The following is a 14,642-nucleotide window of genomic DNA, read 5'->3' as shown; positions in this document are numbered from 1 at the left end:
AATGGAAATAATAGATCGCTATTTGGAATACATGCATTTCATGCGTGTTCCGTTTCTACAGTAATCTGTGTGAACACATTGCTAAAACAGAAACTTTTTCATATTTTAGTAATAAATGTTACAAAATGTAGGCATAAACTATAGAATCTGTGAAGCCTGAAGTCCAAACATCAAATAAACACTTTCACAAAAGGTTCAAGGATGATACAATAGCTTCCGTGGCTTAACGCTACGGTTTGCTGACTTGGAGCACAGTTGCCCTACAGAGACTTGAGTTCGATTCCCAGCTTTGGAGAAAGTGTTTTTTTTTTTTCCTCAAACGGACATTAAATTTATAAATTGGTATGTACTGTAAATCGTTAAGTTTAAAATGTCAATCGCGGTTATTTCTGTTGATCAATTCATGCTTTTTTACTTAGAGTCAGAACAGGAGCTTTTTCAGCTTATTCAGCTTCTGATCTGACTCAAACAGCGCCAGTATAACTTCACACCCGATCTGACGCTGTTCGTTTTAAAATAATATTGCATTACTTTGACGATGTTTTCTGATTGGTACTATTCACATCATAAAATGATTTCTTCAAAACGTCACATATATTTGTCTCTTTCTTTTTTTAAAATATGCGTTGTAGCACGCAGCAACTGGCCACCTGCATGTTCCTGCGCACACTGAAAGTGTTTCTTTGATATTTGGACTTCAGGCTTCATACATTATATAGTTTATGCCTACATTTTGTCATTTGCTACTAGAATATAAAAACGTTTCTGTTTTAACAACATGTTTACACAGATTACTGTAGAAATGCAACACATATGAAATGCGTGTGTTCCAAATAACAATCTATTATTTCCACTCTAAAACTCCACTTCACTCCCAGATAATCAATCAAGGCATGAGCTGGGAAAAGTTCATTTACGTTCTAAGTCGTTGGGGGGATGGAATAGCCGGCTGCTGGCAGCTTGTCTTTATCAGTACATTTAGATGACAAAAGACGCTGGCGGAGAGGTGAGAACGGTTTTAAGAAGCGATTTAAGGTGAGCCGGATCTACGAGTTTTTTTCGTAGGCTCTGGTAATTCTAGTGTTAAGTGTTGGAGGCACAGTTTTCATAAGAAAATGACCACTCCTCCATCTGAAAAGCCTGTAAGACGCAAGAATTTTGTGTCTCTCCCTTCCTCTGCCATCAGGCCTCCATAAACCTCTGACATATCAGGACACTGGGTTACTTACAATTGGGATTGTCTCTGGCACCCGCACGTGTCAGCATCTTTGCCAGAGGGGTGTTATTCATGAGGGCTGCCATATCCAGGGGAACCAGACCCTCACTGGTGAGCCGATTGAGTTCCTCTTGAACACTGGCCTTGCCCAGCATGAGGTGAATGGCTTCAATGTCGTCATTCTCAATGGCCTCCCACACAGACAGGTACTGCGGGCTCTGAAAGAGAAAGAAAGACACAGGACACTATGAGTCTGAACACAAAGAAACGTGGCTAACTTCCCCATTGCCATGATTACATTTGCAAGCCGAAACAATATGAACCAGAGTTGTGGGGAGTAATAAGATATCTGTGCTCAACCAAGGTAGGCTCTGTGTGGTTGTCAATTAATTCAGAGGGCCAGAAATGGTAAGTGCAGGGTGGGTCCGAACTTGGGATGGATTTACAAACGTTGGGCAGCCACTTGTTAAGCTGTTTTAACCCGTTAACCTGTTTCCTAAGGGATCCATTTTGGGTCCAATTTTACTTTTTATTTATCTTCACCTTATAGGAGCAATTTCAGGAAATGTAATATTTCTCTTCACTGTTATGCTGATGATACACAGGTTTATATTCCTGTGTGTAATTCTGCAATTACTCAGCTGCACAATTATCTTTTTGAGCTAAGATCCTGGATGGCTGACAATTTTCTTGATCTCAATTAACTTTTAGGGCGGATGTTGACTTTTGTTGACAGGAGAGGTTGAGGGCGCAAGTCGACAAAAGTCGATATCCAGGGATAGAGGGTGACAATCAGCAAGTTAATGGTGACGAAACTCACTGTTACGTCACAGGCATTCCCTCTCTGCTCGGAGGAATGTTAGACTCATTGACTCGGCATCTAATCCTTGTGTGTGTGTGAGTTCCAAAATGTAAACAAAGGCAAGATGGTATCGACATCTAGCGAGGGAGCAAAGCAAGTGCAGAAAAAAAAATACTCAGCAGACAATGTTTTGTGCATTATCGCTGAGTCGGAATCTGATTCTGTTGACAGTGATCAGGAGATCGAGCAAGAGAGTGAGGAACTGGCATCAGCTGATCGGACACCAGCCGATGCCACCCCCAGCTGAGCGCATTCACGCAGCCGACGCACCTACGGCAAGGTTTGTGCGGAGGGAATAACCAAACATTGATCTGTAGGAGACAAACTGGCTACCGGACTTCACAAGACAGCATGGTTCGCTGTTGGACACGACAGATTACCAGCCGCTGGACTACTCCAGGCTGCTCTCTCCTGAGTCTGATTTTCAGCTACTGTCAGATGGGACAAACAGGTATGGAGAGCAATTATTTGAACCGCGGGCTGCGCCTGCACCTCATTCTCGTTTTTCAAAGTGGAAACCCACAACAAAAGATGAGATGAAAGGCTTTGTATTGTATTTGCATTACAAATAGAGATGGGACTAGACTGGTGATATAACGTCAGGGAGCACTGGTCCAAATGTGCTTTGTCCCGAGGTGGCTTTGGACAGGTTATGCCACGTGATTGGTACATGCTGCTGCAAAGTTTTATTCACTTCTGTGATAACCAGAAGCAAATCCCAAGGGGTGAACCATGCTATAACCCCCTGTATAAAGTTCAGCCCCTGCTTGACATTGTGGAACCAACATTTAAACAATTTTATCAGCTGTGGCAGTGATTTGTCTGTGGATGAATCTATGATAAAATACAAGGGACGCCTTTTTTTCCGCCAATATATGCCAGACAAGCCCACAAAGTATGGCATAAAGGATTTTGTACTGGCAGAAGCAAACTCTGGTTTCTGCCTGAAAGTAGTTACATATACAAGAAAGTATTTCTTTCAAAGAGAGAACTGTCCCTTGACAAGTCAGGTTGTGCTGGAGCTGCTTCAGGGCTATGAACATTTGGGTCATGTTGTGTACATGGACAATTTTTACACATGCCCAGAATTGTTCATGGAGCTACAGAGCAGGGGAATTGGAGCTTGTGGCACAGTGAAGGTGAACAGGAGACACAGGCCTTCACAGTTGAAACCAGACAGGCTGAAAGGGAAATGAGGGGACAATCCGGTTTTCATGCTGGCGGAAAACTTGGTGGCATTGGCATGGCACAATTTCCAACGGGTGACTTGTCTCTCTACAGTCCTCACTAACAATATATGTGAGAAAGTGAAGCAACAGACAATTGAAAAGAAGGCACCAGTGCAACACGTATTCTAAGCAGTGCAATGTGGCAATGCATGCAAGTGGCTGCTTTGAGCGAGATCAGACTTGGCAGGACTTTGCTGTGTAACATGTATGTGAAATCATAGAGTATGCAGGCTCATACAACATGCAAGACAGTAACATTTGTCAAAAGTAAATATTTTTGTTGATTTGATATGTTAAACCATTGCTTTGTGTTCTTTTTTTAAAAAAGTTAGTTTTGGAAAAATATTTAGCCCTGGGAGAAAAACAAAAACAAATTAGCGCTAAAAGAGTTAAAATAAAATGGAAGTGCTGATAGCTGGCCCCCTGCTAAAGCTCAAATTGGTTTCGAACTTTTCTTTCACTGACTTTTGCTAAACCTCAAGTCCGTAATCTTGGTATCATTTTTGACAGTAACCTTTCTCATTTGAGAAACAGATTAACTCTGTAGTCAAGAGTTGCTTTTTCTAGCTTCGTCTGTTAGCTAAGGCCAAACCTTTTTTTTTATCTCTTTGGGATCCTGAGAAAGCTACACACGTGTTCATCTTTTATCAAATCCCTGGTACACAGGTTTCAGTTGGTTCAGAATTGTAAGAAGTGAAAGGAAGTGCAAGAAAGTTTGATTCTGTTTCTCCATTACTGGATACTTTTCACTGGCTACCTGCTAGTTTCAGAACTGATTTAAAATTTTGTTGCTAGAAGGCATGCAAATGAATATGTATAATATGAATAATGTTGCATCAGTGCCACAATGTTTTCCAAAATGTACTATACAGGTCATAAAGTGAGTTATTCCAAATATATATCTATGTCTCTGTTTTTTTGTCAGTGCGGTTTTGACGTCATGGACCATAAGGCGCATACTAAATCAGCGTGAGCAGGAACGCTCAATAACACTGAATAAAAAAAAATTCAAGTGACGGTGAGATACACAGAAGGCAGATTCACCAGCGTTTGTGTGTCGGCTTTTATCCTTCCAGATCAGAGAATTTCCAGTTCCATTGTCTCAGAACATCACTCATATCTACAGTTATTCCCAGTTTCAAATAAAAACTAACAGTGTCAGATCTGGGGTGGGAGCTGTTGTATTGTGATCGTGACTGAGAGAATAAAAGTAAAAAAAAAATGCAAATTTTTACAAGTACTATAAATTTACATTGGCTGTTACAGACACAAATCAAATGTATGTTTTTATTGTATAATATTAACAATAAGAGCAGCTCACTACTCAAAACGATAAATTTGCGGGGGAGCTGGTTTCATGACCTCCAGATTATAAGTCAGCAGTTCTTACCACTGCACCATGGAAGCTGTCGTATTGCACTTGTACATATTATGAATGTGTTTATTTGATATTTGGTTATCAGCCTTCACACAATATACAGTCTATGTCTACATTTTGTCATTTATTACTAAAACATGAAAAGCATTTCTGTTTTAACAATGTGTTTACATAGATTGTTGTAGATACAAAACACACATCAAATTATTTCCCCTTACAACTCTGGGTAGCTCACTCCCAGATAATCAAGGCAGGAACTGGGAAAATTTCTTGCCCATTCTGAGGCGGTGGGGAGGATGGTATAGCAGGCTGCTTGTTGCTTGGTCTTATCGACACATTTACAAGACAAAAGAGGCTGACGGAGAGGTGTGAAGGGATTTAAGGTGGGCTGGATTTACAGGTCTTTTTGTAGGCTCTGGTAATTCTAGTGTTAAATCATTACATGGATATTTCCTGCCTATTGATCTGAATTGTGTGTTTTATACCAGCCATCCAGAGAGTTTAGATCTACTGGTCAGTTGTCTCTTGTGGACCCTCGTACTAAGTACAAAACTAAGGGGGACAGAGCTTTTGTAGGTGGTGCACCTCATCTGTGTTTTTTCTTTACTTTATTACATTAAGGAGTCCCCTTCAATTGAACTGTTTAAAACTAGACTGAAGACCCATTTATATTCTCTAGCTGTCAGAGACCTTCACTGATACGGATGGCTGCCCTACTCTTAGTCATCTTCTTTCTTTTCTTTAACTCACTGCTGGCTGTAATTCATTTTATTGTACTTTATTTCTTTTTATTTATGTACATTGTATGCTTTAATGTAAAGCACTTGACTACAGCATTACTGATGCTGTTTTATATGTGCTCTTTAAATAAATTTACTTTGACATTGACGGTCTCCTCCGGGCCTCAGGATGTCACTTGTGTTGCTGGACCAGCACCATCTATATGACTGGATGATGACAAAAAAAAAAAGTTACCATCTGATGGTGAATAACTGGTTGTACAAGAAGCTTCTGAAAATGTCTGCAGGTTTCTCCCAAGTGCACATACTGTACCCCACTTGTACTTGAACCATTTTTAATCAAACATTATGGTGGAAGGAGACCCAGTCAGAGCTGAGGCTGAACGTGAGGACACATGATTCAAGACAAGGACAAATGAAAGCAGCACTACTCATTATGGAAAGGACTGTCAGTAGTTATTTTGGAACCCCCATTAGAGTAGACCCCAACATATATTGTAAATGGCACCCTGTTGCCCTTAATAAAGGACAGGGGCCTTATTATGTGACTGGGACTGGAGGGACAACTCAGGCCCCAGAAATTGTCCTGGCCATTCTTAACCCTGGAAGGGATCTCTGGGGCATTACCTAAAAGCACCTCCTGGATGGGGTTTATAAGCCCCCTGTAGTCATTAGACAATCAAGTAGGGAGTCAGTTTGGCATGCACTAATCTGGCAGGTGGAAGTGAGGCCAGAGTGGCAAAGGAGGAATGCTGGTGGGCAGGTGCGTTAGGAATAGTAACATACCATCACAATTACATCAGACCAGCTGCATTTATATGTTAGTTTAAAATAAACAACAAGGTAAATCTGCAAAAATCTTATTCACATTGTGATGGACTGACATCCTGACCGTGATGAATGGTGCTCCCTTACACAACTGGGAAGCACTTATGGATGAACAGCGTAGATCAATGTTCATTCTGGCCGGGATTGTTTCTATTCACTTAATCAGTCAGGAGGTGGTCATAATGGATAGACGGGTGATGTGTTCTCCCAGTCCACTGGGTGGAGGCATACCTCAGGCATAGCTCCCACGGGAACACCCGCAGGGCAGCTTGGGAGTTGTAACTCTGGAGGGCTGTCCTGCTGGGGTCCTTGGGTGGTGATAGGGGGTGCTGTTGGGAGGAGACTCCCCTCTCAGATAAAGGTTCTGCCTGACCCAGAAGCGCTTCTTGGAGGCAATATCATTGCACTGGAAGTACTCCTGGGGGTGACTTAAAAGAAGCTCCTCCACCTCAACCACGTCAGTCTGAGTTGAGAGTGGAAAAGGATGAAGCTCGTCTGGAGAAGAGTGGAAGAGGAAAAGAAAGAGAAAATAATTGTGCTGTAGATTTTGAATTATGAAAAGAAGCAACCTCAGTGAAGGTCTTCTGTCAAATAAAGAAATGTATTTGTACCCAAGAGTGTGTATTTGAATTTGTGTCAAGACTTTGGGGCTTTGAGATGCCTCCTACAGGTCACAACATATTGGAAGTTACAAGTTCACAATGACTCAATGTCCACTTTTCCAAAAATTATATTATACTTGAATATTAGGACTTCCACATCCTAACACATAATAGGACCAGGCAGCTTCTCCTTTAGTTCAAATGGAAATGTCCAAAACTTTTTTACTAGAGGCGATTTGCTGGAAATCAAATCTTTCCCCAAGGTGCAGGTTTCTTACAGATTGCGTCAGGTTTTCCTCCAGGCTTTCCCTGAACTTGGCTGCATTCATTTTACTTTCTATCCTCACAAGTAATTCCAAGGCCTGCTGCAGAGAAGCAACTCTACAGTGTGATGCACCTTCTTTCAGCTCTCTTCAGAATCCCCCATGTGTCATCTGGCAAGTTCTAGCAGAGATGGTGTGTGCGTGTGTGTTTTAAACAGTGCCTTTTTCATTGCCACTCTCCCATAAAGCCGTGACTGATGAAGCACCTGGGCAATAGTTGTTGTCTGCCCAGTCTCTCTAGTCACTGTAGCTTGCGACTTCTTCAGAGCTATTACAGGATTCATGGTGGCCACCCTCACTAGTCGCCTTCTTGCACTCAGTTTTTGTGAATGGCCTGCTCTACAGAGGTGTGATACTCTTTCCATTTCTTAATGATTAATTTAACTCGACTCCATGGGATATTCAGAGCTTTGGATGTTTTGTTGTCTCCATCTCTTGACTTGTGCTTTTCAATCACTTTTTCATGGAGATGCTTGGAGTGTTTTAGTCTTCATTGTATAGGTTAGGCCACCATACTGACTCACCACAAGTTGGTCCTTTTAGATGAGGTTCATTTGTACTGCCATCAATTAAAACCCCAGATAGTTGACCTCCGCTGAGCTGTGGAACTTCTAAAACCAGGTGGCTGCCCCAGTGATGAGTTGGGTCTGTCATATTAAAGGTGGTGAATATTTATGTGAGCAATTATTTTCTGTTTTATATTTGTAAATTTATTTAGACCACTTTGAAGAGATCTGTTTTCACTCTGACATTAAAGTGTCTTTTTCTTTTTATCAGTGTTAAAAAAGCAAAACCAACTTGCATAAAAGCTTTTGCTTGAGGCCAGGAAATGCAGGTTTCTAGATGGTTACATGAACATTTCTCATGATGATAGATTCTGTCCATCTATCCATTTTCAGTTGCATGGCTATGGAGAGCTAGGGCCTCGCCTGATAGTACCGAACACACCATCAGGACACACTCTCAAACTCCACACAGTGATTGGAACACAAATTGAACACAGACTCTTGGAAATTTACAATGGCAGTAAAAAACACTGCAGCGCTGTGAGGTTGCCAGTACATCTAATAACAGTGGACTACAAGAAGAAACCTGAAGAAAATACACAAAGTCGACACAACAGGAGGAACTGAGGTGTAAGGTGATCACAGATTTCTTTAGTTTGATTTGCCAGTGCTTGAGGAGTTAGGGTGGACATCAACCAGGCGTCTGAGGTGTTAGCCACTTGCTTTATTGACTTTACATTTAACTTTGTCTATCCCCATTTTCAGATTAATTAGAAGGGCTACTTTCTGCTTCTCTAAAACAAAAGCACAAGGAGTTCTTCACTATTTTCTACCTATCTGGCCACAATTAGATAGCATCCCTAATAATTAGGTTATAAAAACTGTTAAGCAAAAAATGGGCAGGGCTAGTTGCCAAAGACCTTGGATTTAGATTTTCCTGTTAAGTTTTTTGATGGAAGTACATGTTCAATCCTCAACTTTGCACATTGAATTTTGATTACCCATGCACCAATGCTTTTTATAAGCTGCTTGACCAGTTTGTGCTCACAGAGAGTCAATATCAGACCTGGCAGAGCAGGAAAGGATTCTAGATGACTCTGTCATGGGGTCCATACACTGTAAGTGCCAGGCAGGACTATTCAGGAGAAAAGGGGGACCCTTGCTGGGAAGGGACGTTGAAATGGAAGGACAGCGATGGACTGGCATCCCGGCCGAGACTGGTACAGTACTCTTACCCAAGAGGGAGCAAAACACAAAGGAGTAAAGGAAAAAAGGCTTCCATTTGTCCCCAACCCACTAGATGGCAGCATCCCAGGACCTCAGCAACCATGTGGACACCTGCAGGGAATGATGGGAGTTGTGGTGCTGTGAATCAGCCCCACTGGAACCAATGGGTTGCTGCAGGAATTATTGATCCCTATTTTTAGGGAAGTGCTTCCATTTGGCTTTGCCCTGGTTTTAACATAAAAGGAAGCTGTCCAGCATCCTCCAGTGGACGGAAGAGGAGGGAAGAGGAGGGAAGGCAACACTCACTGAAGGATGGGTGGACAGAGAGAGATGAGAAGGAAGGAAGAATAAGAATTACTATTGATACCTCATAAAGGTTTCTCCAGCAGTATCTTTAAAATAAAAACCTATGTTTTGAACCCGTGACTGAATTTCTGTTGGTTGTGTCCAGGGTGTGGGGCTTGGTAGCACCCACACACACACACACACACACACACACACATATACTCAAGTCCAATTTAGAATCACCTTCAGGATATGGAAGAAAAGCTGAAAGAGCCATGGATAATCTTAACACTTGGCTGGGATGCAAATGCTAAACTTTAGAGTTGCGAGGCAGCAGTGGGAAGTGTAAGAAAGTGTTCATTATAAAGAAGGCAGCACATAGTAGTAAAATTCATTGATTAAATAATAATAATAATAATAATTCATTATTTATATAGCGCTTTTCTCAGTACTCAAAGCACTATCCACACAGGGAGGAACCAGGAAGCGAACCCACAATCTCCTTACTGCAAAGCAGTAGCACTACCACTGCGCCACCTGTGAGGAAATGTAGATTGATGATCTGCGGCATGAAACGTAGCAGACGCCAATCTCACCCTGCCTATAGATTTGTATTTATTCTGGTTGGGAGGTTCATTTGAAACCAGACACAACAACCAGAAGTAGACAGATTTAATGGGAATGAAAAGCTTAAACACACCTGTGAAGATGAGACCGTCATCCACTTCATAATGGGTGTCAACAACAACAACAAAAAAAAAAAAAAACAACACAGTGAAAAAAAACTGTTCAGTTTGGTAAACAGGCTCCGAGTCTTTGGTAAGGCCTCCTCAGTTGTGCTTGAAAACATAAACCGTGTCCTTTGATCAGCACGCCTTCTGCTTCTCTTCACCACAAGCCTGCTGGCAGTTTGTCTGTCATCAAAGGTTGTAAATCACAAACCCAAGCCCCACCCAGTGCCGTTGTTAGCAAGTGCTGCTGGGTAAAAACAAGGATTTGACAAATATTCACATGCGGCAGCACGTTTATTCAGTTGTTGTAACTCTTGCAACGTATAAGGACAAGTTCATGTCGTCCATGTTCCACATCTGCTGGCTGCCTTTGGGGTTAGCCATTTGTTTGTGGTGTGATGAAATCCGGATGGAAATACACATGTAAACACACAAACAGCATTTTGAGAAATCTGTGAGAGGAAGCCAGGGAAAGGGTGTTAAACAGACAGCCCAGCCAGCAACTAAGGCCCTTATTCACTTTTGTTCATAATGTCAGAACACTATTATATTCCAATGTTATAAACTGAGGACTTATTGTTTGAACCCCATGCTGTCTTTGTGTAGTGTTTACATGTCTACTCCAGCTTCCCTTCCATATTCTCAAAGATAAATGTGTTACATTAAGTGGCTCAGTGTGCATGCCCTGTGATGGCCTGGTACCTTACAATAAGCAGATTTGAGACTGGGATGTTAATTTACAAGTGAAGCACAGGCAGGTTACCCAGAGTTTAGTGTTCAGTGGCTAACCAGTGTGCGACAGGCACAGGTTAGCTGGTCTCATGGTGGCTCATTTTGTATCTCATTATTGTTTGGCTGCCAGTTATGGAAAAAGAGACAACTAAGGGGCCTGAGTCAAGTGAATTAAAATTAAGGCAAAAGAAGTTAATTTGCAGCAAAAACTGGTCACTAATGAAGAGAAATGTTAGAATGAAAACCTGCAGCCACTGCGGCCCTCCAGGCCCAGAGTTCGACATCCATGCTCTAGAAGGTGAAATTATATTTATAATACAAGTTCCCAATTATTCCTACTAATTATCCATTTGGTTTCAAAATAACAGAGTTTCCTGTAAAATTGTGTTTTTCCAATGACCATTAACAAAAGCCAAGGTCAGTCATTTGGAAAAGCAAGAAGGGACCTATGGCACAAACGTTTTACTCCTGGGCAATTGTATGTAGCATGTTCAAGAGTAAGGAGCACCAATGAACTAATAAAATTAAGCTCTGGTAAAAAATAAATAAATAAATAAATATTGCAGCGGTGGGCTGGCGCCCTGCCCGGGGTTTGTTTCCTGCCTTGTACCCTGTGCTGGCTGGGATTGGCTCCAGAAGACCCCCGTGACCCTGTGTTAGGGTATAGCGGGTTGGATAATGGATGGATGGATGGATAAATAAATATTGTATACAGAAAAGTACTCAGTTACATAGTACTTCTGATACATCCAATTAACAGCACTATAATTAACAGCACTATAATTAACAGCCATACTTCATCAACGGCTATACTTCCTTAGAAGACTGGCGTCCTTCAGCATCTGCAATAAGATGCTGCAAATGTTCTATCAGACGGTTGTGCCGAGTGCCCTCTTCTACGCAGTGGTGTGCTAGGGAGGCAGAATAAAGAAGAAAGACGCCTCATGCCTGGACAAACTGGTGAGGAAAGCAGGCTCTATTGTAGGCACGGAGCTGGACAGTTTGACATCTGTGGCAGAGCAACGGGTGCTGAGCAGGCTCCTGTCAATTATGGAGAATCCACTGCATCCACTAAACAATGTCATTTCCAGACAGAGGAGCAGCTTCAGCGACAGACTGCTGTCAATGTCCTGCTCCACTGCCAGACTGAGGAGATCGTTCCTCCCCCAAACTATGCGACTCTTCAATTCCACCCGGGGGGGGTAAACGTTAACATTATTCAAAGTTATTGTCTGTTTTTACCTGCATTTTTATTACTCTTTAATTTAATATTGTTTTTTTTTTGTATCAGTATGTGAATTTCCCCTTGGGATTAATAAAGTATCTATCTATCTATCTATCTATCTATCTATCTATCTATCTATCTATCTATCTATCTATCTACTTTAGGAAATGTAATACAGTTAGTCTTTAATAAATCTTTAAATCTTTATTAGTTTTTGTAGGTCAGAGGACTTTATGGGGTATTTTAAAGCCTAAGCCCCATTTTGGGCCTGTTTAGGCCTGAAAACCTGCCCTTTTGACTTGGGGTTAGGCTGCCTGTGGATGCAGGTGTCGATTTTTGAGTAGGTTTTTGGACGCCCATTCCTTTCTTTCACAACACACTGCAAGTCTGAACATTTCTGCCTTGAAAAGAAACTACAGCAAGTTCTGCTTCTTAGAAGAAGATTTCAAAGTCTCTCCTGACACGTGTTTCAAAGCTTTAAAAAAAAGCACCTTACCCCCTTCCCCTACCACTTGACTATGGCAAAATAAGAGGTAACTCACTGATGGGACGGACTTCCTGTGCCATCCTCTCTCGGCCTTGACAACAGCAGCAGCCTGCAAGTGATCCGATGAAGTCCCTCCTCTGAGTCGGACTGACAGGTTCCTGTAGATGCGCTTGGGGGACACAGGGCCGAAAGAGCGCCGCCTCTGGGGTGGTTCTCTGATGGGCAAAGCCATCATCCTGAGTGCTGGAGATCTGTACCACCTGGAAAACAGAGAAAGTGTACATTAAAAAAATGAATCAGCCTTTACTTTATACAGCTCAGTCCAGAGTGAGTGCCATCACAAGGTGATTGACAAAAGGAAACAACAGGACAATGCAAATAAACACAGGACAGCAGGGTGGGTAATAAAGATCATTCAAATACAAAACAAGTTATAAAACAATCGTAATAGCCTAATATAAGAATTAAGAGGAAATTAGAGTCCCATCAAAAAACTAAGGTGATAGTTTCAAATGAAATGAACCCTGAATAGATAAGTGTTGTGCCATTAATTATCATGAAAAACTATAATTGACTACTGTGCAGTTACAGTAAGTTAACAATGTGTTCTTAAAACATTTTCCTAGAATTATTTTCATCATGTCATTGATAATATTTCCGCACTGCTTTTTATAATAATAATAATAATAATAATAATAATAGGTTACATTTTATTGAGCGCCTTTCACAAACCAAGGTCGCTTTACATACAGAGTTAAAAAAAAATTACACAGATGACAAAAGTTCATAGAAGAGGAAAGTTTTCAGTTGAGATTTAAAAGTTCAGAAGGAGGAGCAATCTCAGAGAGACTGAGGAAGAGAGTTCCAGAGTTGAGGGGCCATAGCACTGAAGGACCTGCCTGCCTCCCAAGGTGTAGAGTCTGGTGTGGGGGACAGTAAGGAGATTACTGTTCAAGGACCTGAGAGAGCAACAAGAAGTGTAAGGAGCGGAGTGAGGTAGAGGGGGCCAAAGGTTATGTAGGGCTTTGAAGGTGAGAAGCAGAATCTTGAATTTAATCCTTGATGGAACTGGTAACCGGTGAAGCTGGGAGAGAGCAGGAGAGATGTGAGCAGAATGCTTTGTGTGGGTGAGGACTCTAGCTGCGGAGTTCTGAATATACTGTAGCTTCTATATAGATTTTGCAGGGAGGCCAATTAAGAGGGAATTGCAGTAATCAATACGAGACATTATGAAACAATGAAGCAGAGTTTGAGCATCAGACAAGGACAGAAATGGACGGAGGCGGGCAATGTTCCGGAGATGATAGAATGAAATATTGGAAAGATACCTAATGTGTAGCTCAAAGTTAAGTGATGAATCAAACAAAACACCAAGATTTCTAACAACAGGAGCAGGTTTGACAAGTGTACCATCAACGGAAACAGAGAAGTTGGGTGCCTTAGAAAGTTGGGATTTTGGACCAACCAGTAACACTTCAGTTTTATTGGCATTAAGTTTGAGAAAGTTATTTTCCATCCATAGCTTAAGATCAGTGATGCATTCCTTGAGTATGCTGGGAGGTGAATCTGTAGGGGACTCTGTCCTAAGATATAACTGTAAATCATCTGCATAACAGCCCAAGTTAAGGCCATGTCTGCGAATAATCTGACCCAAAGGAAGGATGTAAAGTAGAAAAAGTAATGGCCCAAGGACTGAACCCTGAGGGACACCATGCGACACAGGTGAGGTGGAGGATTTATATCGGCCGAGTGTGACAAACTGTTGCCTATTAGAAAGATAAGATGTGAGCCATTGAAGGGCTAAGCCAGAGATGCCCACAGCAGAGAGACGTGACAGGAGGTTTTCATGGTTAACAGTGTCAAATGCTGCACTTAAGTCAAGGAGGAGAATATTAAGTGAACCATAAACTGCAGACCAGAGAAGATCTCTTTTTGCTGTTCCGTTATCTCACCAAGTAATATTTTACGTTTGTTTGCGCTAATGTGATTTTTACTCTCATTTTTTGAGACTGTAGAATTTTCGTACTTCCATTATCTCTAACCTGCTCTACATGTGTATCACGGGACTTGCTTCCAAAGGTTGACGTGACTTGTCCATCTTGTGGGAAGTGGAAGTGTCTCTCAGTCTCTCTTCAAAAGATCACATCTCGTCGCAAGTTTTTTTTTTTTTTATAATAGAGAGATGTAGTTACTGCCACTCTCATCTGGCCCTCTTTTCTCTCTCTTTTGTTTTAAATTATTTTTGCTGTGGCTACAGCAATATTATAGTCT

The 14,642-nt window shown here is 41.6% G+C and overlaps 1 protein-coding gene across 2 annotated transcripts in view; it reads right to left on the bottom strand.

Moving 5' to 3' along the window:
* The window catches only part of LOC114662007 (ankyrin repeat and fibronectin type-III domain-containing protein 1-like), a 158,352-nt gene that overhangs the window by 40,394 nt on the left and 103,316 nt on the right, over positions 1 to 14,642 (bottom strand). For both annotated transcript variants that reach the window (XM_051934841.1, XM_028815289.2), the window contains 2 exons: positions 12,427 to 12,631; positions 1,230 to 1,434 (listed from right to left, as the gene is read on the bottom strand). In XM_051934841.1, coding sequence (XP_051790801.1) covers positions 1,230 to 1,434; positions 12,427 to 12,606 — 385 coding nt within the window. In that variant the 5' untranslated portion in view covers positions 12,607 to 12,631. The remainder of the gene's footprint in view (positions 1 to 1,229; positions 1,435 to 12,426; positions 12,632 to 14,642) is intronic.

Source organism: Erpetoichthys calabaricus, chromosome 12, assembly GCF_900747795.2.
Source record: "Erpetoichthys calabaricus chromosome 12, fErpCal1.3, whole genome shotgun sequence".
Classification (NCBI taxonomy): Eukaryota; Metazoa; Chordata; class Cladistia; order Polypteriformes; family Polypteridae; genus Erpetoichthys; species Erpetoichthys calabaricus.
Note: the sequence above shows the minus strand (reverse complement) of the source record. Positions and strands in the feature narration are given on the sequence as shown.